At 34.9% G+C, this 25,104-nt stretch overlaps 4 protein-coding genes across 5 annotated transcripts; 2 read left to right on the top strand and 2 right to left on the bottom strand.

Annotated features, from left to right (window-relative positions):
* The first annotated feature begins 238 nt into the window (after positions 1-238).
* Positions 239-1,864, top strand: LOC120086147 (stem-specific protein TSJT1-like). The gene is made up of 4 exons (XM_039042620.2): positions 239-647; positions 725-965; positions 1,199-1,319; positions 1,535-1,864. Exons 1-4 carry the CDS (start codon positions 436-438, stop codon positions 1,723-1,725), a joined length of 765 nt encoding a protein of 254 aa, XP_038898548.1. The 5' UTR covers positions 239-435; the 3' UTR covers positions 1,726-1,864.
* Positions 1,865-4,365: 2,501 nt separating this feature from the next.
* LOC120085311 (lanC-like protein GCR2) lies at positions 4,366-7,191 on the top strand. Of its 2 annotated transcripts, XM_039041234.2 has the most exons (6): positions 4,366-4,768; positions 4,865-5,043; positions 5,848-5,959; positions 6,052-6,168; positions 6,259-6,573; positions 6,662-7,191. In XM_039041234.2, exons 1-6 carry the CDS (start codon positions 4,586-4,588, stop codon positions 6,998-7,000), a joined length of 1,245 nt encoding a protein of 414 aa, XP_038897162.1. In that variant the 5' UTR covers positions 4,366-4,585; the 3' UTR covers positions 7,001-7,191. The 2 variants fall into 2 exon arrangements, with proteins under 2 accessions (XP_038897162.1, XP_090173146.1); XM_090317020.1 differs by lacking the exon at positions 4,865-5,043 and having other exon boundaries at positions 4,445-4,785.
* Positions 7,192-8,299: 1,108 nt separating this feature from the next.
* LOC120085996 (protochlorophyllide reductase, chloroplastic) lies at positions 8,300-10,522 on the bottom strand. Its single transcript, XM_039042369.2, has 5 exons — positions 10,112-10,522; positions 9,914-10,000; positions 9,160-9,691; positions 8,725-9,083; positions 8,300-8,626 (listed from the first exon to the last, which is right to left on the bottom strand). Exons 1-5 carry the CDS (start codon positions 10,163-10,165, stop codon positions 8,471-8,473), a joined length of 1,188 nt encoding a protein of 395 aa, XP_038898297.1. The 5' UTR covers positions 10,166-10,522; the 3' UTR covers positions 8,300-8,470.
* A 2,562-nt stretch (positions 10,523-13,084) lies between these two features.
* Positions 13,085-23,689, bottom strand: LOC120085995 (Transducin/WD40 repeat-like superfamily protein). The gene is made up of 7 exons (XM_039042368.2): positions 21,200-23,689; positions 16,191-16,281; positions 15,773-15,930; positions 15,630-15,681; positions 15,426-15,508; positions 15,182-15,275; positions 13,085-14,268 (listed from the first exon to the last, which is right to left on the bottom strand). Exons 1-7 carry the CDS (start codon positions 22,874-22,876, stop codon positions 13,667-13,669), a joined length of 2,757 nt encoding a protein of 918 aa, XP_038898296.2. The 5' UTR covers positions 22,877-23,689; the 3' UTR covers positions 13,085-13,666.
* Positions 23,690-25,104: the final 1,415 nt, after the last annotated feature.

The following is a 25,104-nucleotide window of genomic DNA, read 5'->3' as shown; positions in this document are numbered from 1 at the left end:
GAGATTCAAAACTTCATTTAACAACTATTTTCCAAAAAAAAAAAATTAAAACAAACAACAAATATACTTATCAAATAAATCTATTTTTGGAAAAAAATATGTATGATTTAAAAATATTGTTCAACATATTATTTTTTTAAAATATATCGTATCACACAAAATTTAAAAAATGAAAAAAAAAAAAAAAAAAAAAAAAAAAAAAACATATAGAGAGAGGGATAAGGCCACATTGAAAAACGAGAACCTTATCCCTCATCTCATCCCATCCCACAAAAATCCACGCCCACAATAATTACACAACATTTGGTACCATATTTGCCTTTCTTTATTCTTTTAGATACTTGTTTTTGCTCATATATATAAGGCAAACTCTGTATAAGCTTCTCTCCCTCTCTCAAATTTTGATGAGAATCCAGTAAGTTCCATTTATGCAAAATGTTAGCTATTTTCCACAAAACTTTCGCACACCCACCTGAAGAGCTTAACAGCCCTGCCTCTTTCACTGCCTCTAAGCCCCCTAAGCTACCTCAAGAAACACTCAATGACTTTCTTTCTCGTCATCCTAACAACACTTTCTCTGTTAATTTTGGCCAAGCTGCTGTTCTTGCTTATGTTTCTCCTCATCGTTCCTTTTCAATTCACCAAAGGTAATTTAATTTCACGCTTTAACGGATGGATTACTTAATTGGTTTTCTGGGTTTGATTAATTTGGGTGATTTTGCAGGCTGTTCTGTGGGTTTGATGACATATACTGTCTGTTCTTGGGAAGTTTAAACAATTTATGTGCATTGAATAAGCAATACGGTCTATCAAAAGGCTCAAATGAGGCTATGTTTTTGATTGAAGCGTATAGGACTCTTAGAGACAGAGGTCCTTACCCAGCTGATCAGGTCCTTAAGGAGCTTGATGGCAGCTTTGCTTTTGTTGTTTATGATAGCAGGGCCGGTGCTGTTTTTGCTGCCTTGGTATAATTCTCTCTCTCTCTTTTTATCTTATATCATCCTCTTCCAAGTGGCAATTTGACATTGGTAAGTTTTTGGCAAAAAATTAGACGTCTAAAAAGCTGAGGTTTTTGTTAGTGGGTCGAGGGAAATAGATTTCCTTTTGAGTGGGGGGTGGCGTTTTTTCGTTATTTTCTGCTTATTCATGCATTAGGATTGGTTTTTTCTCCCCAAAATTATAAGGTTCACTTAAACAGGGAGCTGATGGGGGAGTGAAGCTGTATTGGGGAATTGCAGCAGATGGGTCAGTGGTGATATCAGACGATGTGGATGTCATCAAAGAAGGCTGTGCTAAATCATATGCCCCTTTTCCAACTGGTAATCCACAATAAACTGGACAAGGAAAATTGCACCATCTGATCTGCAAGTGTTTAAACAATGAATTTGTTGTCTAACTTCGCTTAGACAACAAATTCACCGTTGAGGAACACGTGCAAGTTAGATGAGATTTTCCATTAGTTCACCCCTAATGAGGAACTAGATTTGGAAACATTGTGTAATTGAGAAATGGCTTTGAATGAATGAATGAGCAGGATGCATGTTCCACAGTGAAGGAGGTCTAATGAGTTTTGAGCATCCAATGAACAAGATGAAAGCAATGCCTAGAATTGACAGTGAAGGAGCCATGTGCGGAGCTAATTTCAAGGTTGATGTTTACACAAGGGTCAACAGCATCCCGAGGAGAGGCAGTGAAGCTAACTGGGCTGAATGGGATACAAACTAGACTCATACATTTCTCTCTTCTCTGTGTGTTGTTGCTGCTACCATTTTCACAGTTTAGCTTTTCTAAGTCCTAACATCCCTTTTTCAGTTTCAATGGCTTGTAATTATTTGAAACAATAAAATTTCTCTTTTCTTTCTTACTTCTTCATATATGTAAATAAACAAATAAACTCATTACCTGTTAGAGTTAAAACAATTATATTTCATTGCGAAGAATTATATCAAATACCTTATCGGCACTACAATATTTCTCCGTTTTCTTTCTCTAATTGTATATTTCTTAGTTGAATAGAACTCGAATTTATTCAAAATTTTAAAACACTCAAAAGCTTGAAAAGGATTCAAAATGATATGATGACAGAGATCGGAATGGAGTTTGGAAGTTTCTGACCTTTGAAAATAGGAAGAAAGAGCTTGATTTCATTTTGTTCTTTGACCGTCGCAAAGTGAAAGTTGTGATGATACCCTAATCAAACGGTGATGTCATATCTTATCATTGCCACATTAATCTATAATCACATTATTGAAATTCAATGAAAAGTTTCAAACCATGGATATGAAACTGCTCAATTGGCAGCGGAAAAAAATGCCTAAAATTTTTCTAATGATCAAAACAGAGGTTCAATTTTAAGGTTTGTGTGTGGGGAATTTTATGAGGATGAATGCATTTCATTTCTCATTTTTGCAAAATTTTTCATGGATTTCTCGGGACGGGGATACTTACAGAAATACGTGAGATCAGATTTTAACAAAGAATTTTTACTGTTTATTATTATTTTGTTAAAATATCAATCAACTTAAATCATGAGTTTTTTTTTTAATTAAATAGTTAAAATCCACACTCATATATGACGAAAATTAAATATAATTAAAATAGAGAAATGTAGTCTCGGAAAAAAAAAATTTCTTTGCTCCCTCTCCCATCAACTATTTTATTGGGGATTTTTCACCTCATTTGATGCGAATCTCGTAGAGCTTCAATTTCGCGGATTAAATGGACATCTCTAGTCACAATGCTCTCTACTACCATCGATGAGACATTTCTATAAGTTAGTTTTCATTGTTTTTTTTAGGATGGAACATTAATGCCACTTTAATTAGATCATAGTAAAAAAATTCTCTACTTTCAAAGACTATTTAGGATATGTTTGGGAATGATTTTGAAAGGGTCAAAACCACCAAAATTACTTTTACTTAAAATAATGGTGTTTGGCATGAGCTAAAATTGATTTTAGAAAAATCTAAAATAATTTCAAATTGATTTTGGAGGATTAATTGATAGGTGATTTTTATTAACTGATTGGTCGAGAATCACTCCCAAAATGGTTGTCCAATTTAGTTTTTGTTAAAACATTGTTAGTTAGCTATCCTACACAAATGAAAGAAGCCGATCTTTTATTCTGTTTTAGGATCCCTTGTTTATTCCTCACGGGGACTAGGAGGCTCGCTGTCTCAGGTTTTGTTCGTTAGTGAAAAGCAAGATGAAATAGAAATATTTCTGACCCGAGATTGGCCTCTCTTTTCCCCATGGTAAGAAAAAATTCCAGCATAGAGTACAATAAGAAGAAAGCTTATTGAGATTCATAAAATCATTTTTCAAAAAGATTTTAAATACGGGAACAAAAGATGTCATTAAATTGTTAATAAAACAAATAATTACATATATATTTAATTCTCTTTCAATATCTATGATAAACTTTCACCTTACTCAAAATATTAAAAGAATTTAACAATAAAATAAATAGATATAGATATTTACCATAATTATTTAGTTAAATAATGGTTCCTTAAATAGAAAATACATATTTGAGTAATTGGATAACACTAAATTCATTTTGGGAAATTTGTATGAATTGAAATTTGACCCACTTTTAAAAAAACACTTGAAAATTTGTTTCCTGATAACGTCAATCGCATGGGAAAGTACCATTTTAACTTCAAAACACAACCAAACGCAAACACAAATTTCTCGCTCTTTCCTTTCGTTCCTTCATCTCGTTCCTCTCGCTACTTCATCTTGCTCCCCAATTAACATTGTTATCCATCATTTTTTCATTAATTTTTTCTTTTATTTTGAATTCTTCCTCCCACTTCTTTCTCTTGTTTCTTCCTCTAACTTTTCCTCATTAAATTTGTAGTTTTTTCCTTTGATTTTTTTTTCTTCATTTGAATTTAGAAAGAAGAAAAAAAGAAAGCCAAAAGAAGAAAGAAGAAGAAAAAAAAAAAGGCAAAAGAAAGAGGAAGAAGAAGACGAAGAGGAAGAAGAAGTCGTCGGACTGAAATTTAAAATTAAAACGTTCAATCTGTCCGATGAAAAACGAGATGAATGAGTCCAAAACGAGATGAACGAGCGAGAATCTACGATGCGTGTGCGACATCGAGTGTCTTGGGGACTAAACAGACATTTTATACGCCACTGACATCATCAAAAAGTCAAAATTCAAATGTCTTTGAAAGTTGGACCAAATTTCGAGTAGGTCTCAAAATTCGACCCATCCGTACGAATTTTTCATTCACTTCTAAAATCAATTAACATAATAATTCAAAATCACTATTAAATATTTAAAAATCACTTTAAAATGTTTAAAACTAAAAGTAAATTTGATTTTTTTTAAAATCAACAATACCTGAATCTAATTTTATAAAATCACTATTCCAACTTTCACTCGACATCCTCACGTTAACTTCTGAAAATAAGTACTTTAACCAAGGAACACGTGTTAGCTCCGGCAGCCGAATCATCAACAGCAACCGCTTACCTGCTTCCGAAATCTTCCACTCACTCTCTTTGCTGCTGCACTTCTTAGCGTCACTCAGCTTTTCTCCAGGGAAGATCGGAACCACCATCTCCACGCGCAGAAATGTCCGACCGTTTCTTTCCAAACCGGATGCCACGCTCCCTTGCCGAATCACCGGCGGACCAACTCGCAGCGTCCGATTCCGATTCCGCCAACCACACTCTCATTCCCACAGAGCTCCTTCCACTTCCCGACGCTGCACTTTCCGATCGCCTTAGACAGACAGCTCTCAACCTCAAAGAAACGGTACCTTTAGTTACTCGGTTCGTTTTCAGAAATTTCCGGAGGTTTTATGCTTTTCTAGGGCTCCTTTCTTTTTTGGTCTGAAATTTATAGTTTTAGGTCGTGAGAGAGACGTGGGCGTTGGGTGGAAGGCATGTGCAGGATTATACTTTGTATACTGGAGCATTAGGGACGGCTTTCCTGGCTTTGAAATCCTACCTAGTTTCTAAAAATGAGAATGATCTCAAATTGTGTTCTGAGATTGTCACTGCCTGTGAGTCTGTATCTAGAAATTCGAGGTAATTTTTCGTTTCAATTGTGTTTTCCTGTACCAAGTTTTGTCTTGTTCTTTGTATTTTAGTTTGATCTTTTGGATAGTCCCTGTATTTTGTGAATAAGTTAATTTCAATGGAGTATTTAATGAGTTTATGTAAATATGAAGAATGGTGGAGATAGAGTCAGTTCCTTGTCAAAAATAAAATCAATATGGTTAATTGTTGAGAGGGACTATTAATAAGACTGAATCAAATTAGAGGACTGCAATGGAAATTCTAAAACTACAAAATAACCGATGGAAATGTATAGTTCAATCTGATCATTTTTGTCTATGTGGAGATATACGTGTTGATTTTGAGTTCTGGTGAAATTGGTTATTTTTTAGGACTGATGCAAATTCTGAAGCTACAAAATAAAAGATGGAAATGTATAGTTCAATCTAATTTTTCTTGTCTGATGTGGAGATATATGTGTTGATACTGAGTTGTGACATTGGTAATTTCTGAGGATTGAAATGCAAATTTTGAAGCTACAAAATAAAAGATGGAAATGTATAGTTTAATCCAATCTTTCTCGTCTGACGTGGAGATATATGTGTTGATTCGGAGTTCTGGTGAAATTAGGCATTTCTGAGGATTGAAATGCAAATTCTGAAGCTACAAAATGAAAGATGAAAATGTATAGCTCAATCCAATCTTTCTTGTCTGATGTCGAGATATATGTGTTGATTCTTAGTTCTGGTGAAATTGGTTATTTGGAATGTATTTCAGCTCATTCCTAATTTAAGTGTCAATCCTGTTCTCAATCCCTTTTCACGTTCCTTGCAGGCGTGTGTCATTTATCTGTGGCCAAGCTGGAGTTTGTGCTCTTGGTGCAGTTGCAGCAAAGCTCGCCAATGATGGAAGCCTAGTCGATCATTACTTGGAAAAGTTTAAAGATGTAATGCTCTTTCACCAATGATTTCATGTTGGCTTCCTTACATTTCTATGCTTACGAAATTTAATACCCCATTTATATGCCTGTGAGAGCAGATCAAACTACCTAGTGATTTACCAAATGAACTGCTATATGGCAGAGCAGGGTTCCTATGGGCCTGTTTGTTCCTAAACAAGCATGTTGGTTGGAACACAATATCTAACACTATTATGGTATGCCATGTCGGTCACATACTCTCACTTGACCTTCTTAACTTGAGAATCTGCAGAATTCCTCATCTAATGGATTATCATTTTGGGTAGAGATCAGTGGTGGATGAAGTCATTGAGGCTGGTAGAGGATTGGGTAAGAAGAGGAAATCTCCATTGATGTATGAATGGCATGGGAAGAAGTACTGGGGTGCTGCCCATGGACTGGCTGGAATCATGCATGTCTTGATGAACATGGAACTGAAACCAGATGAAGTTGAGGATGTCAAGAATACGTTACGTTACATGATAAAAAATCGATTTCCAAGTGGTAATTATCCTTCGAGCGAAGGAAACAAATCTGACTGTCTGGTGCACTGGTGCCATGGTGCTCCTGGGGTTGCACTTACCCTCGTAAAAGCAGCTGAGGTATTCATTATCATTCTTGTCTTTAGATCTGTATTACTAAAGATCCAAGTAATCATAGTATTCATCTCTATGTATGCATCTACACCAGGTTTTTGGAGACGATGAGTTTCTGCAAGCGGCATTGGATGCTGGGGAAGTCGTGTGGAACCGTGGTCTGCTGAAACGGGTCGGCATCTGCCATGGAATTAGTGGTAACACGTATGTGTTTCTTTCACTTTACCGGTTAACCGGTGATTTCATACACTTGTACAGAGCCAAAGCATTTGCATGCTTTCTGCATCAGAATGCACAAACGCTAATTTCAGAAGGAAAAATGCATTCTGGTGATAGCCCTTATTCCTTGTTTGAAGGAATTGGGGGAATGGCATATCTCTTTTTTGACATGATTGAGCCTTATGCAGCAAAGTTCCCATCTTATGAACTCTAAAGTTCTCTTAAAACTTACCTGAGACTTCTGGAATGTACAAAGTTCAAGTGAACCTTGACAACATTTTAGAATTTTGATATTGTAGAGTTTGTACTTGTCTCTTTGGGCCTTTTGTACTGTAAGGAGATTTTCCAGACTATTGTCTAATATATATAATATTTTGTATATATATACCTTTTTTTTCCCTGGAATTTTGTCTCTATTATTTTTTAGGTTTCAATGCTATTTTCAACATTTTAAACTTTTTCTGTAAAATTCTGACCCAATTAAATCAAATATATGAATAGTGGTGTAGCATGTTATTTCATAAAATATCTAACTTGGCTTTATTCAATTTTATAACTCAATTGTCTCTAGTTAAATATAGATTCCATCAATTTCAATTACTAAAAAGGAAAAAGAGAGGAAAGTGTAATTTTCAAACCATCATTTTGGATATTTGAATTGAAAAATTCGGAAGCTAATTTAAAAATGTTTGTTTGGTAGAAATTTGACTGAAAATTTTGGAACATTAAAAAAATGAAATCATGAAATTAAAAAATAGTGTATATTTAGAGGACCAAATGATATAATACACTATTTTTTAATTTCATGATTTCATTTTTTTAATGTTCCAAAATTTTTTCAATGCGCTTTCATAGACAGAACAATACTAGGCTTACAAAAATTAAGAAAAAACAATTTTATGAAGAAAGAAAAGGATAGGAAAAGTGATCGATTTCAAGAGTATTCAGGTCAAGAGAGATACAATACAGTTACAATACGGTTTCAAAGATTTTGGAGAGTAAAGTTCAAAATGTCGATATCGAGGAAAATGTTTAGGTTTCAATTTTGTGAGATTGTAGAGGAAATATCGTCATATCGACGTCGATTGATATTAATAGAAAATTTATAAAAACAAAAAAAAGTTAAAGCTGAATTTGATTTAATAAAATTAACATTATACATTTTTTAAACAATTTAAAGTAATGTCATTACTTATTTTATATTTTACATAGATGCAATGAAAATGTTGAATTCACTCCTCATATCAACATTGAATCCTTGAAGATCTTGATTTAATACTATGAGAGTGAGACATGAGATAGGTAGGTATGTTTGGCTCTTGTTTTAGTAGGCACATCAGAGCAAATGAAGACGTTCTAGAAATCGTGCTCAACCGTGGTACTACCATACTATACTACAAGCCATCTACCCCAATGACGTATTTAATCTGTTCACACGGTTCACTGGTTTGACGAAGGGCATAATGTTTAAAATACAACCTTGGATAGAGAAACATGTGACAAGATGCCAGAATGTTTGGAACTTTGCAAGTTTTATTAACGACTAAACTCAAGTCAACCAACTACTTTTACAACAGAAAATTTGTTTACACAACACAACATCACAGTTACAAACTCCCGCAACTCACAATGAGCTTCAGTTTTAGCAATGAAAGACCATCATAGGAACTTCAGGCTTCAGATTTTAAGCCAAACCAACAAGTTTCTCACTAAGCTCCCACACTTTCCGAGCTTTCTCTACATCACTTGCTTCCTGAGACAACTGGTTCTCAAACGAAGCCGAGTTCTTGTTCCAGCTCCAATACACACCCGATTTCGTCAAGCTTGGCTCGCTCACAACCTGCATTACAAGCAATCAATCAGATTCTTTAACGAATATATACGACCAGACAATATTTGACATTGTTTTCACCGACTATGGGTGAAGTTTCAAGTTACCTGAGCAAGTCTTTTTCCTGCTTCTTCTTCTGAAACATAGCCCTTGGTGATGTACTTTTGGAATGGAGGGAAAAGTAATCTGAACAAGGGAATGTGCTCTCTGAACAATCCAGTTGTAGCGATGCATCCGGGGTAGAGGGAAGCAAATGTGATGCCGGTTTCCTCATGGAATCGTCTGTGGAACTCTTGCATAGTAAGCATGTTGCATACTTTGCTGTCCTTGTATGCCTTGGCACCATCAAATTCACCACCGTCGATCATCGATGAGCTGTTTAGGCCGTTTAATCCTCCAGCAAGTCCCCTAAGGTCTCCAAGGTTGGCCTTAGGAGGTACATTTCCAGCCAAGGTATTTGTGTTCCCTGATCATAAAAATACAAAATTCAGCACACCAACAAGGCAATTACGAGATTGAGCACAACCCACAATAGAATGTACCGGTTATCGATCCAACAATGATGAGCCGTCTTGAGGGGTAATCAGATTTGTTCAAATCCTCTAACAACAAACGAGAAAGGAGGAAATGACCAAGATGGTTAGTTCCAACGCTAAGTTCAAAACCTTCAGCAGTGAAGGTAGGCTCTTTAGCAGTTGGGAGGTAAACAGCAGCATTGCACACCAGCACATCAAGTGGCCTGCCTGACTGCCTGAAGTTGTCGACAAACTGGCGAACGCTATCAAGTGAGGCAAGGTCCAAATGCATAACAGTGTAGTTTTCCTTGCTAATGCCAGCAGATTTGGCAGCTCTTTCAGCCTTGAGAAAGTCTCTACAAGCCATAATGACATGCCATTTTCCAGTTTCAGCCAGAGCCTTGGCTGTTGCTAATCCCAACCCAGAAGAGGCTCCAGTAACCACAACACTACCCTTTCTGAGAGTTTTCTTCCCATCTGGAGCAGCTTTGTTGACTGCTGGAGTGGTGGTAGCAATTGTCTGAGCCCTGATTGCACCAATCTGCTGGTTCAATTCTCTCTGGCATTTTGTCAAACACATAAAGTTCACCACAATTCAGCTTGAATGAAAGTGAAACAAAACCAACAAATCAAACCAAACCAAACCATCCCATCAACATGCAATCTAATACAATCATGAATCAACATGCAATCTAATACAATCATGAATCAACAAATTCTCACATCACTACTAAATGGAGGGAAAAGAGCAAAAGAAAAGCAAATTGGAAGCACCCACTACCTTACACCTCAATGTAGATGAACTGAATTGGTCTGAGAATGAAATCCCAAACAAACTAGAATCTTTCAAGCATACACTAGATTTACCCTGCAAAAAAAAGAAAAAGAAACCCACATGCATGTCAAACCAAAATGAACACAACCCAGATTCAAGAAACACGTCTCCAATGTTTAAGTGTAAAAAAAAAAAGAGACAGACCTCTTTAGGAACAGAGAGAGCAGGGGAAACCAGAGAAGCAGCTTGGAGAGCCATTAGAACAAAAAAAAGAGCAACCAGAGAGCAGAAAATTGATGGTTTTAAATTACCTTAAGCATTTGGAAGAGAATATCTAGAGAGAGTATATATAGGAAGAAAGATCAGAAGGAATTGCATACAAAAAGGAGTCATGGCTCTAAGATACCAAAAATCAGAAAGGATAAGATAATTGGTGAAGTGTGGGCTTCTTCCATATCAATTTGTGGCAACCAATCAAAATTTGAGAACTGGATTTCCTTAGATATTTTTAAAAAAATAAAAAAATAAAAAATAGTAGAAATGAAATTATGGGATGATGGCTGAAAATCTCCAAAATTGAAAGGGATAGGGAGTGGGTTGTACTTGAGATGGAATAGAGAGACCATGGTTTTTGTTTTTAAATTTCATTTTCTTCTTCTATTTTTAACCTTTTTATTTTTGAAAAATGTCAAATTTTTAATTTAAAGTTTTAAAATAGTATTTAATTGTCTAAAAAACACTCAAAGACAATTATATGATATAATTTGCACACCTATTTTATTGTCTTAAACTACAATGTAATAATCCAAACAAAAACGTAATCATAAATAAAATATTTATATTATAACCATTAATTTCCTACTTTTCAAAGGTAACGAGAATCAATGTTGAACATAAATAAGATTTAATGTCATAAACAAAGTTCGAAATATCGACGTCTCGATTTTATGGAAATATTAATGGAAATTAATGAAAATTGTTATAATTAATTAATGAAATTTTCGTTGTAGCTTAATTAGATTATAATTGACCATTTCTAATAACAATTTCTATAAAGTAAAACAATATTTAGATGCCTATTGTAAATGTATGTGTAATTGTTGATATGAGAGCCGAAATTTTAAAAAATAAATAGAAAATTAATTACAAAATAATAAAGTTTAGAAATATTTTGAAGTGAAATGATGTGAAAATTATGAAAATTTTGGATGGTAAAAGAAAAAAAAACTCACATCAATTCAATTTTGAGGTGAAATGATTTGAAAATCTAATGAAAAAAGTTTGAATGATTTTAAAATAAATATAGGTCATATTTGTGATTTTTCAAATTCAATTTCTTTAAAAATGAAAGTTTTAACTAAAAAATAAAGCTAAAATTTGAGAAAAGTTGAAAATTCAAAATTGACATTGGTGTATAAAACTATGGAATTGTGTATAATTAGGACCACAAAATTGAAAAACTTGAACTTGGCTAATGTAGTTAATTAAAAATATATAAAATTTTTCTCGAAATTTCGTCAAAATTGGGGAATCGGAATATTCTTGAAATTGTCGTCAAAATTGGAGGAAAAACTAAATTTCCCCGATCAAAATTTTGAGCCCTCGAAATCTCAAATATCAGTACAATTTAATTTTATTTGATATTTCTAGATTTCGATGGAAATTTTAAACTATGATCATAAGAAAAATAAAATAATACAATTTTATTTTATTTGTCTCTTTAGGCTAATTTTTTTCTCTCTCATTTTTCTCAAGTTTTCTCCCTCTTTCTAGTGTTTTTGTTAAAAAAAAAAGATTTTTCTCTCTCTCTCACTTTATTTTCCCTTTTAAAATTTTGTAAATAGTAAAAAAAAAATATTGATAAATTCTGATAGATTTTTATCAACGTCTATCAATGATAAACTTGTATCAATTTCTATCACTATAGTGTCAATGATAGATTTATATCAATTTCAATAATTGATAAACATTGGTAGATTTCTATCAACTTCTATTAATGATAGACTTCTATCAACGTCTATCAGTGATAAACTTGTATCAATTTCTATCACTGATAGTGTCAATGATAGACTTCCATTAGCTTCTATCACTGATAAACACTGATATGCTTCTATCAGCCTCAATAAAAGATTATTAAATTTTGTAAATAATTTTTCTTATTTTTTATTTTTGAAAATTCCCTAATTTTTTATTTCTAAAATATATAGTTTTTATTTTATAAAATTTGTTGTGTCAGCGTTTTCTAAACTTTATTTTATAGATTTACTACAATTTTATAAGGGGAATTGAAAACTCGATTCTTATTTGGTATCAATTGCGCAGTTAACAAACACGCTTAAAAGGATTTTGTCCCATCTAAAAAAGATAAAATACTAATTTATTTTTTTGAAAAAATAGGGACAAAATGGAGAGAATGATTCTCCCCTCATGACATCTTTTATATAGGGTATAGGTTTTTATTTTTTGAATTTTTAATGAAATGTTTTTTTTTAAAAGAAAAAAGACATTTTAAAAGTCTCTTTATATAGAGGTTTTTATTTTTTGAATTTTTAGTGAAATGTTAAAAAAAAACATTTTAGAAATCTCTTTTTGTTTTAAAATTTCCCCAAGGGTGTAGTTTCAGTAAGTTTATTTTTAAAAAGTTGAAAACTAGGAATAAAATGTTGATCTGACGTGGCTAAAGTTTTTTTTTTTTCTTTTCTATTTTTATGTCTAAGTTATAAAAAAATGCACATAAAATTTGTCATTTATTTGAAGAAAAAAAAAATTATTCTTTTTAAAGTTGTAATATTACTTTTAGCTTATTAAAATTACCTTTGAAATTACACATAAATAGAACTTAAAATGGTTGGTGATCCAAATTTTTATTCTAGATCATCACCACACAAAATCTCAATTTAAATTCAAAATTTTAAAATTTATAGTCCATCGTAGTTTTGAAATGTTTATGTTCTTATCACAACTTGTAAGATGGATAATCAAACTTTTAACTAACTACACGGTCAATAATATAAATTATATGGAAGATGGGCTATATAATTTTTGGATTATATATTTTTTAAAAATCAATTTGTCATTTTTTCTTAATTTCCACATTTATCTTTCAAAGTGAAATCCATCATTCTTTTAACTTATTTCAAATAAAAAATAAAGATTGAGACCATTGACACAGAAACATACAGCTAGAAGCTTGAATTCAATTACCAGACGCCTTGTAATTTTGTAAGAGAAACAATAATTCTCAAAACCAATTCGGACAACATTCAACCTTTAAAAAAATTCCTCTTTTTTTCTTTTCTCCCCTCCTTTTCAATTCAATAAAGCTTTCGCAGTGCTCAAAACTCTACAATTCCCGATTACAGAAATTACATCATCTGTTGCTAAATGCATAGTGTAAATTTTTCTTTCTCTGTCTTTTTTTTTTTTTTTCCTTTTTTTTTCCCTTCCCCCTTTTTCAGTTTTTCCCTTCACAAATCTATACTTTTTCCTGCCATTCTCCACCGGACTGGCTCTCGGTATAGCCCCACCCGACGAGCACAAGCACAGGGTAACAAGAAACTTAACTCTGCTAACATTACAAATCTCACCCAACATTGTCTCTGTACACATATATTCCAATCAATGGGGAGGAAAGGAATGTATGGCAAATGGCAATGGTATTGGAGTTTGGTTTTTCTAACTCCCCTTCCCATCTTTCCTTTGCCTTCCCATTTGGGGCTGGTTTTCAAGAGGCTTTCAACTTCTTCATTTCACACCTCTTTAAATCTTAACTGGAAATCCAAAATTTTGGAATGTTCTGATTTCGCCTCGAAGACCTGCAGTTACGATCACCATACCCCATGCCGATGAGCCTTGGAACATTCCACTCGCAATGTCCACACTGGAATGAGGGCTACGGCTGTTCCGAGTGTTCAGAACGAGCTTTTCCTCCGGCCACGTTGCTGAGATTCTGTCAAAGAAGTAGCTGTTGGTTGCACTTGAAAGAGTTCCATGAAGAGGGCTGTTGGTGCAGCCAGATGCCAATAGTGAATCCTCACTGCCATTTTCTGCCTCCACGGGCGAAGGGGGATGGTTAGCAGAGGAGACTTCGTCGAGATGATTTTCAATCACATTGTCATCTCCACAATAATCATCGTTAAGTCCCCATGTGTCGCCCATACCAGGCCAAGGAATAGCCACAGAGACATCCTGACAGTGGAAATGCTCATATGATCGAACGACCGTCACTCCTTTACTCCTACTAGGTCGAGAATCTGCTTCATGCTTCCATACGTACACTTGAGAGTCCGCACTGGCCGATATCACATACCGGCCATTCGCTGATAGGCAGGCAGAGATTTGGCTGTTTGTATTTCGGAACCCTGTTACCAACTTAACACTCTTAAATAGTAAACATAACAAACCACTGATATAAGAATTATCATTCTTGGATCCAAGCCTGGCAGATGAGCAAATTTAAACAGCAGAGAAACTGGGTATATAATCAATCAAATCCCGAAGTTACAACCGTGTTTAAAATATACATATTAAAACGCCTCATACCATCAGTTCATCAATATGAGGCATGAACGGTTCAATTTAACTAGTTTTCTTCACTGTAGGACTATATATTGTTATGGACTGATGCCCAGAGTGAAGTGAGTTTTACCGCTTCAGTAAAAAACCCGAAAGCAAGGATTAAAGACAGAGGAATTGAACTTATATGATCACAAAAAGTATGGCCAGAAAAATGTTCAGTGAGAGACAAATATTCGTTTGCAATGATCCCATCTCTAGAACTTCATTTAAACGTGGGGTAAGAACTAGGATGACCAAATTATGGGAGCCATGCACCAGAGTCGATTTTTACACGGTAACGAGTCAATCAAAGGTGTGAAAGTAGGATCCAAAAGCAAGGAATAAAGGCAAAGGAAAAAACTCGTATGATCACAAAAGTAGAGCTAGAGGAAGATCAATGTGCAGTGAGAGGCAAATATTTGTTGGCAGTGATCATATCGCTAAAGCTAATTCATTTAAGCACTGGATAGAAATGAGGATGGCCAAGATTGAGAAGCCATGAGCCAAAATTGTGCAGTCAATTGAAGGTGTGAAACCGAAACTGTAACCGACTTCTTGAAGTGTTGGCGAAGAGGCATCAACCCCACAGTTAAGGAGCTTACCACAAAGCAAGTCCAATTAGCTGGATCGTTAGTCATAGGTTTTTTACTTATCACATTTGCTAAGAAATCTAAAAGGTAACCCTTAAAAGATCATCTTAATGAACTTCTACCATACCTTTAAACCTCTGGACCAGATCAACACCATCAACCACTCGGATGCGTGAATCTGCAGATGTAATGAGCACTTCTGAAGAACTTCCTGGAGCAAACTGTTAATTGGAAATGATCAGCGACTGAAAGGAAGTTCAGGAATCCACATGCTTTGGTTGAGTCTAGGGGTAGTAACAATGGCTTTCGATTCCCTTGTACTAGGAAAAATATAGAAGGAAAAAATCACTAAAATAAACCCATCAAATTACCTGGAACCCAGTTATTTTCTTGTGACTAGATTTTTTCTTCTTGTTCTGCAGATTTATCTCACTTTTTTGTTGCATCTTGTTCTCTGGGAAAAAATTGAAAGAAATATTATAATTCAGTCTAACTAGACGCACAAAATAATTCAGCCAGTCAATTGGAACTTAGGAAAGGAAGGAATGATTGGTTTGACAGAGAGTATAATATACCAGAAGTACTGTACAATCGGCAGCTTCCGTTGTAAGAACCAACCAATGCACCCTTTAAAAGTGGGAAAAAAAATCTTTTTGAGCAATAAATGGGACTGAAGATTATTTCTATAGAAACAAGGCAATGTTATCAACTATTCAACCTTGCCATCAGGTGTATAGCATGCAGCGGTCACCACCTCATGCAAGTCGCTCCAATCAACAACTTGACGATCTGGGATACTCCATATACGAACTTTTGCATCCAACGATCCACTAATGAAGTATCTATCGTCAATAGGATTAAACTGGATGCAAGTTACTGTGGCAGGGCACACATGAGAAAGAGACATGCTATTAGTTATAAGACAGTACAAGAAACCATAGAAGATAACAAAACTTTCCTTGGGATTTTTAGATAATCAAATTATGCCAGGGTTTTGCTTTCATTGTTATATCATCTTAGACTTGCCAACTATCACAATTTTTAATTGAATTAGGCACATACACATAGTTTTACCACAAAAAGCTGGAAAAAACGAGGGGAAAAAAACCAAACCAAGAAAAATAAAGTGAACTTACCATAATCACTGTGCGAAAAGATTTTCAAACAGGATTTGCTTGACAAGTGCCAGAGCCGCACAGTTTTGTCCATTGAAGACGAGAGCAAATGCTGGTAAAATAAAAGCAAAGTTTACACTACAATATTAAGGCTAGGAATGACTCTGAAAATTAATTCAACGTAACATTTAGTTTATACTGTCTCAGAAAATTTTTAAAATAACAAGAGTTAATATGAGCCACTTCAACCAATAAAGCTCCCTTTTATATGAGGAATTACAAATCTACAGAAAGATATCTCAACCAAAATACATGGTTTCAAGTTTTTAAGTTCCAATTAGTGAGAGGGAAAAACTGAAGAACGGATGAAACTTTCAGTAAACAAAAAATAACACTATACAACATCCTAATTTCCATATAATTAGGTGATACCACTGGTAGAGAATGCTCTCCTTATCACAGCCATTTTTATCTTCCCACCCTGTTAAATCCTATATCCTAGACTTTCGGCTGTCTCACAATACATTCTGATTCAATAGTTGCTGGTTCAATTAGTATCTCACCTTATTTATGGCACGTAGATGATAACGAAATGGATCTGGAACAGTGACATTTAAAAGAAAAAAAAATGCAAGAAGGCCAGGGGAAAAAAATTGTGGGACTTGTGTTTATTATTTTTTTTTCTTTAAAGAGGGATTGTTTTAATTGAAGTGTACGGTAAAAATCTAATTCTATAAATGAAGAATATAGTGTTATGAAGAATGAGACAATTAAAAATTAAAATAATAGTAATAATAATAAGAAGAAGGGCCTTCTAAAAAAAGGGAAAAAAATTTGAATAAATATAAAAGGATTCGAGCTATTTTCTTCCCATATAAACAAAAGGGAAAATATGTTTCAAAATTACAAGGTGTGCCACAGCACGCGCCCTCCATAAGATGCCTTGCCTCTCCTTCATTGCGCCTCACGCCTAGATGCGCCTACACGTGCAATTCAAAACTCTGCACTGGAAGATGCAGCTTCTAACTATCTACTGTTACCAAACTTGGGGAAAAAATAATCTCATCCAAAGTAAAACCTAAATAGACATCCGAATTAAAAATATCTATTGCACACGTTATGATAAACTATAGATATGAGTTTCAAAATAGACGATCACTGATTTTGACCATGCCCAAAGAGCAAGGCAATGGAAAGATGTTTCCCGGTTCTAATCATCAATGTAATATAATGTCTAGCAAAGGTTCCAATAATGATCATCAAAATAAGGAAAATTTCAAGAAATGAGGGCAATATTAAGAGATTTTTTCTTGCAAATAGGCCCTCTGGCATTTGTTCCTTCAATTTAGGGAGAGAAAGAGAGCGAGTGGTAGAGTAACAACAAAAATGGCAAAGGCCCCCATTTTGAGGTTGTCTCGCCTCATGTGAGGCAAGGAGCATTCTGGTGCAAAGCTCACACATTTTGTAGCATTGATTCTATCCTCTCCAAAACTAAAGGAGAGGAGATCACCAAAGAAAGGTCTCTGATTAGTTCAAATGGAAAAAAGGAAAAAGTAAAACGCTCTAGACAAAAGATATATAGCAATCAACTCCAACCTCACTCTTTTCTTTATTTATTTTCTATATAGGAAATAAATATTTCATGATGACCTCAACCTCATTCATGGACGACTTTTTCTTCTCTTTTAATAAACATTTGTCGACTATTCCTCAATTCCCACTACTCCTTTCAAGTCAAAGAATCCACAGCATTGTTTAACACCCACTGAATTTTAGTTTTCCCTGCCAAAATGCAAATACTCACATAAGACATTTCTGGATACAATAGCGGAAATTGGAAAGCCAGAAACTGGTCCACCAAATAAGGTTTTGATCTCTCCACTTCTACTGTACACACAAATCATTCCGGAGAGACTGTCAAATTCAGGATGTCCTTCCCAACTTCATCAAATTAATTGACTTTGCCAAGGGCCTTCTGACATTATGGCTCCATCTATCCCCGTTCCAAAACTTCATGAATACTTACCAGATGGTTATTAGTAATCCTGTAGAGTCTAGAAAATTTGATATACAAAGCATTTTCATCAAGCTATTCATCTTCATCCACTTGAATAATATATTGGCCTAAAGAAGAAGCAACATACAGGAGTTCATTTTGGTCATGGACCTCATGATACTAGTAAATGAAATTCTAGAAAGGCACCATATATTTCTGCAAAATATAGAGGTGATATCATAAATCTAAGAGCTGCTCATTTTTTGTCCAAAGCTATAGGAATATAGTACCATAGCCATAGGCATCTAAAATTACCATGGGAGGAGACATCCATGCCTGACCAAAACACATCCTTCCCTCAAATTGTCTTCAAGAACTTCATACACAATTCCATTCTGTTTTTCCTCTAGAGTTCTATATCACTCTTTTTAAGGTTAAATTATACAAAATACTCCTGAACTTTGGGATTTCTTTTTAATTATTCCCTAAACTTTGAAAGGTTTAATTTTTATCCTTGAACTTTGAAATTTGTTAAAAATACCCTTGAACTTTGAAATTGCTTTACAAAATATCTTTTTTGTTTTTCTTTTTAAAGGAAACGAAGCTTTTCAATGATATGATGAAAAGAAACTAATACTCAAATCAAACAAAGTACGGAAACTGACGTGACAATTGATATGTAAAAGTTAGAAAGGATATGATTATCTACAACTATAAAGAAGATTATCGTCGTTGTTACTATTTATTTTATCTCAAAAGATATCATTAAAATCATTTGCATAATCAATTTTTACACATCAATTGTCACGCTATTCTACATGAATGATATTGTAAATGATATCATGTATGCCTTTCAATTTTTACACACTAGTTGTCACGTCAATTTCCAAATAATTTTAACGAAAAAACTCTCCAAAGGTATGTTTTGGAACAAATGTCACATTGAATGGTAAAAATGAAACCTTTCAAAATCTAATTTAAGGGGGATTTTGCATAATTTAGCATTTTAAAAAAAAAAAATTAGAAACACTTCCTATGATGGGAAATACGTTGACAAAGATAAGACCTCCTTCCTAGAGCTAATCAGCTATGGAAAAAGCTCCAATTGGTGTAAATCAAAAGGAGGGTATAAATATTTATACAGATGATTTTCAAAAGAGTTCACCAAAGCAAAGCCAGAAATATCAACAAGATGAGTAGGTCCCTAGACAAATGATGAAAAAACCTCCTATTCTTTCTAACCAACGTTCCTAATGTAGAGCTGTCACAGCACTACCACATTTTATTCGCTATCTGTTTAAAAGGATAGCCACATACTTGTTGCTCATTTCTTGCATTCTTCTAGGAAAATAGGAGTGAAGAACAAAGATAACTACTATACAAGTCTATAAATTGCAGGAGAAGGGACGTTGGAGAAACAAGTGATTAGGATTCTTTTTGCTCTTTACATAAGATACAACAACTGGAAGCCTTTTGATTGTCTGACGAGCATTGATTCCCCTCTAGAGCAGCGTCAATAAGAACAGATGACCTTCCCAATCCTGATCACCATATATGCCCAAACGACCTTTTTTAAAGTTAGAACGTTAGATACTAAGAATTTGTCATCCCCAACTACTTTCACTCCCCCTTTTGAACTAACACACACATCACTCCTCCATATCATCGAGTTGATTCTAGAAGCCTTGGCGGGATATTTTCTCTTAACAGTTGTTTTCTCTTGTTTCTTGTAGTTTATTTTCGTGGTGGGCCTGTTTTTCAGAACAATATTTTTTCTTCTCAGAACACTTATAATCTCTCTTTCTTCCAAAACAGTGGACTTTATCAAAAGTAATTTTAAGTGCACAATACGGACCTTGGCATTTACCAGTTATCCAAAACAGTCCTTGAAAAAAACTTTGAAACAATAGTGAAAAACTATTTTCATATAGCTCATAAACAGAAAAAAAGTGTGCCAAACTTATGTCTAATAAGATATCGTCCCCTTTTAAACATGAAAAAAGTTGAAACATTGACAACATTAGCTACCACCATAAATCAAGCAGTGTAGTTTCAAATGCCAATACCTTCTTCACCATGTTGGCATTTTTAATTTCCTTGTAGATACAACTTCACTGTTATCCACATCACTTGTACATTAGCACAAATGGTAGTCACATCTGTGAATAATTCCTAATATATAATACAAAGCTCAAAAGCTTAAGTTGTTAGGTTAAAGGTCATCTATTTATTCAAATTAACTCCCTAAACCCCTCTTCCAAATGAGCTTTGGCTTCAAAATTGATCAAGGGCACAATATGGAGATAGTTAATTTTAGAACTACAGACAAATGACACAAATATTTGAAATCGGAGTCTCCGATACAATATTCAGAATGTCAGTCTACCATTTCTAGGCCCTGTCACCAAGTAAATGTCCCAGCCTAGAGACTTCAGTTATCACCCGGAGGGCTAAATATAAGGTACTAATACCAAGTTGAATTCCTTCTCGAATCAATATAGAGTTCAAACCTTAAATATAAGGTAATATCCACAATAATTAGCCTATCCATATAGGCACATAATATCTCTCGCAAATAGCTCTAAATATTGGAAGTCACTTTCAGAAGTTCTAACCAGGTGAAATCTCTTTCCATCTTTCTCAGATGTGAACTAAATAAAATTATTCCCTTGCATTCTAGTTACTTTAATCAGTTTCACAACAATATAACTGCCTAGGAATTTTCCAAATATACCTCTAGCATTTCCATTCCACGATTCATATTCAAAGCACGAATCCGTACATTCCTAAGAATACGAAGAGGGGATCTCTCTCGATCTCGAATTGAAAATTTCTATTTATGCAAAACAGCATGATAAAATCTCTCAAATAGCAAAATTATACAATGTCAATATTCCCAGACAATATTTCATATTGTGGATCTAAAAGGTACCAATTTGAAGATGTAAATTAAAAAAAAAACAACACACAAAACATCCAAAATATTGATACCACCAAAATACAAAACATTATAAGGATTCAAATACAAACTAACCTGAGATTTGGACCAAGATAGGTCAAGCACAACATCAAGATGCCCCTGGAAAGAATAGGTAGGTTTTTCTGAAAGCCCAAATACAGTGTCCGGCTCTATAACATGTTCCAAGCTCACTGATTTCCGGCTGATAGAAGATCTCCCTCTTCTCTTCTTCTCATGATGGCTATCCACATTCGGAGACAATGAAGTGGGCTCTGGTGACTCATTAGCTGCAAATAAGAAACTCAAATTCCCTTCTTCAGGTTTCTCCATCAGTAGATCACCCTTTTTCTCAGACTCAATGACCTGCCAAACATGAATGATACGGTCCTCTCCTGCACTTGCAAGGTACTTCCCATCCAAACTAAACTTAATGGTCCATATCGACCCACTGTGGGCCTGTATCTCTTGGCTCTTGTAGAGTGCAGACAATTCTTTACTTGATTTTCCATACTGCCGAACTCTTACTCTCTCTGGTCCATGAAAGGAGACATCTTGGCTATCATCTGTTGCAGAGCTTGACCTTCGTCCGCCCTTCTCAGATGAAGTATCCCTCTCATCACTGCTACGTCTCTCCTTTTGACCCTTCACTGTGCTAGCGACACTCTTTATACTCTTAAACCAGCCTCCTTTCTTTTTCAATTTCGAACTGCTACTGATATCCCCATTCACATTCAAATCGACATTTTCGTTACAACCATCCTCCACATTCTGCCGCCGCATCAGTTCTTGAACAATAGGTGAATGCCCAACACACATCTCAAACTCCTCCATGGTCAACTGTCTCCCAGTCCCTACTTCCTTGAGCTTGTTCCACATACCATCTTCAGTAATCTCATTCACGACAAACTCTTTCCCATTGTCTAGATCTTTGATAGTGCAGGCATTCTCATTGACCTTTCCACTAGTAGAACAAGCCGAATCCTCGCCAACCTCTCGTCTATTCACACCATTCTGGAACATCGACGATGGATCAGGATCCGAATTGGCATTCACAACCAACGAATCACTTCGAATCTCATCTGCCCATCTACAATTTTTCCCAGAAGGCGGCTTATGCTGTGAAGCAGCGAAAGAAACCGATGGAGTTCCATCGCTCTTACAGCTTCTGGACTTAACAACTACACGATTACGGTTATTTGCAAATGAAGTGGTGGTCTCATCGACCGAATGAAATGAAAGAATTGAAGGAGAATTAGTGGACGACGAATAATTACACTGGTTATTAATATCGCTGCCGGAAGCCTGTGAAGAGCTGGTGTTCCTGTTACAATCTGCAGCACCATCCGATTTCGAGCGGATGATTGCAGGGGGCTGCTGTTGTTGACTAGTCAAATAATCCGACGACACCGATCGACCAAAATCGCCAACAGCCTTTTCTCTATGATCCAATTCCAAGACCGTATTAACCCGTGAGAGAGAAGGGTCACCGCTAAGACCCATTTCTTGAAGAAGACGGCTACGTCGTTCCAACACAGAAGCCGGCTCGGAGATCCAAATATCATAGTTGGAAACAGCCATTGGGAATTTGGGTATCGGAAAAGGGTGTTCAGAATCATAATTAGGGGAGTTGGCGTTTGAATCTCTGTCATCGTCGGAATTGGAAGTAGAACATGACCCTGAGGAGGCAATGCGATCAAGTGACTCGTAGAAACAATCTTCTTCGTCGTCTTCGTCCACGGATTTGTTCATCATTCAAAGGGCATTGCCATCTCAATGGAAAATGCCCCAAGAAACGATCAGATCAGAGATGGGGTTCGCTAAATGCCGTTCTTAGTGAATAATCAATCAATCAATCGTTCAACCGAAATGGGTATTCCCCAATAAGAATCAAGAACACAGAAAGAGGAAGAAAGAAAGAAAAGAAGGAGGAAGACAGAAGAATTTAAAGGGATCGGAGAAGGAAGAATATGGAAGGTAATATGCAAAGATTTATGGTTGGTTAGTCAGATCCAACAAAAGAGCGAGAGAAAGGAGAAAGGGAACGAAGCCCTATGCTGGGGTTATGCAAAAGAGTTGGATTTTGCGCTGTCTGTGTTTGGAACTTTGGAGGAAACTATAACAAACCCAGAAACCAACACTCACACAGAGAAAGAGAAACAAAAAAGAGCAAAAAACAGAGAGAAGAAACAACAGATTGGGATTCTGCCAATGCAAAATGTGGGATTCAGCAACAAAATTTTGGTGTATGAACAACTGGGTGTGTTAAAAGAGACCATTAAATTAGAATTATGGAACCAACAAGAACATGGAACCTCTTTTACCAAGTTAACATCTTCTTTTCAAACACAGGCAACCAGAATTTTTTGTCCATTAAAATTTAAAATATCAATAATAATAATAATAATACTAATACTAATAATAATAATGGAAAAAAAAGGCATTTAGAATGGAAGAACCCAAGATGTCACTCCAACAGTTTTACTGTACTAAACCAACCAAGGCAGAGCTTCTTCTCAATTCTCATACCCATTCTTCATTTTTTTAATGCAACTAATTTCATTTCCTAATAAACCTTTTCTTTCTTTTCTTTTTTTAAACAAAAATAAACCTTATTTTGTCTTTTATGCCAATACTAATGAAATATCTACTCATTTAAACTGATCTTACGGTCCATTTGGATTGACTTTTCAATATATATATATGTATATATAGTTTTTGTTTGAAAAAAAACCCTCTAATGTATAACCATATTCTAAAGCCTCCGATTTTTATATTCTTATACATATTGTATAATATTAACGAGTATATACATATAAAGGGCTAGAAGGTCATGGAATTTCAAACCATGATGGTCATTTACCTAGGATTTAATATTCTACGAGTTTTCTTGGCATTCAAATATTGTAAAGTCGGACGGATTATTCCATGAGATTAGTCGAGATGCGCGTAAGCTAGCCCTAACTCTCATATATATAAAAGCATATACATAACTAATATATACAAAAGTCAACCTCAACCGTTAAAATAAACATAGATCAACTATCATCCAAGATGTGTTTAATGACCATGAAATCAGTAGTTTGAGCCACTTCAACTCAAAAAAATCAACTTCAACATGAACATAAGTAAACTATTTAAGAGATTAGAGTATTGAAACGATTTTAATTATAACATGAGATCGAATTTTGTTTTAGTAAAAGAGTGAGAACATGAATATTTGAACCTTTGATCTTTGAGAAAAATATCGTAGGTCGATTCAATTATTAAAAGAAAAACATTGAATGGTGTGGTTAAATAATATAAAAAGAAAAAGTAAATGGGCTTTTGGAAGCCCAAGAAAAAGTAGAGGTAGAAAGGGCACAAATGTACAACCAAATATGGCCAACTAGTTACTGTACTCCCCAACCATCCTCAACCTGTCCAGCCCATTACTGGTAACTGAAGGTGACACCCCAAGGCTATAACTCCTTTAGGGACCATCTTATCAATGCCTTCCATGCAATTTTTTTCCCCTCTCTCCTCTCTCTAAAATTACTCTGAGTAGATAATTTCATTACTTTGCCTCGACTCCAAATCAACGACTTCTACTCATCTTTTATACGTTGATGTTTAAATCACCAAATAACCCTATGTGTATCTCTATCGACAGCTACATAATAAATCTTGAATTTCGATCATCGTTCAGTTCGACGTGAGAGAAACCCTGAATTCGGGGTAGAAGTAAAGAAAATCGAATGAGACGAAAAATTAAGTGAGTTAGGTGGAAAATGAGAGTAGAGTACAAGAAAAAAAAAAAAAAGCATAGGGGGGAATAGGAAGAGTAGGGATAGTAACAATGTTGTTGTCCATACATATAAACAAAAGTCAAAAGCATTCCATTTGATTGGGTGGTGTTTCAATCCCATCAGATATTTGTTTGTACCATTCATCAAAAATAACAAATTTCATATTGGGAATCTTGAAGCTGCAGCATTTAATTT

This window comes from Benincasa hispida, chromosome 9, assembly GCF_027475165.1.
Source record: "Benincasa hispida cultivar pf3 chromosome 9, pf3_genome.v1.1, whole genome shotgun sequence".
NCBI lineage: Eukaryota > Viridiplantae > Streptophyta > Magnoliopsida > Cucurbitales > Cucurbitaceae > Benincasa > Benincasa hispida.
Note: the sequence above shows the minus strand (reverse complement) of the source record. Positions and strands in the feature narration are given on the sequence as shown.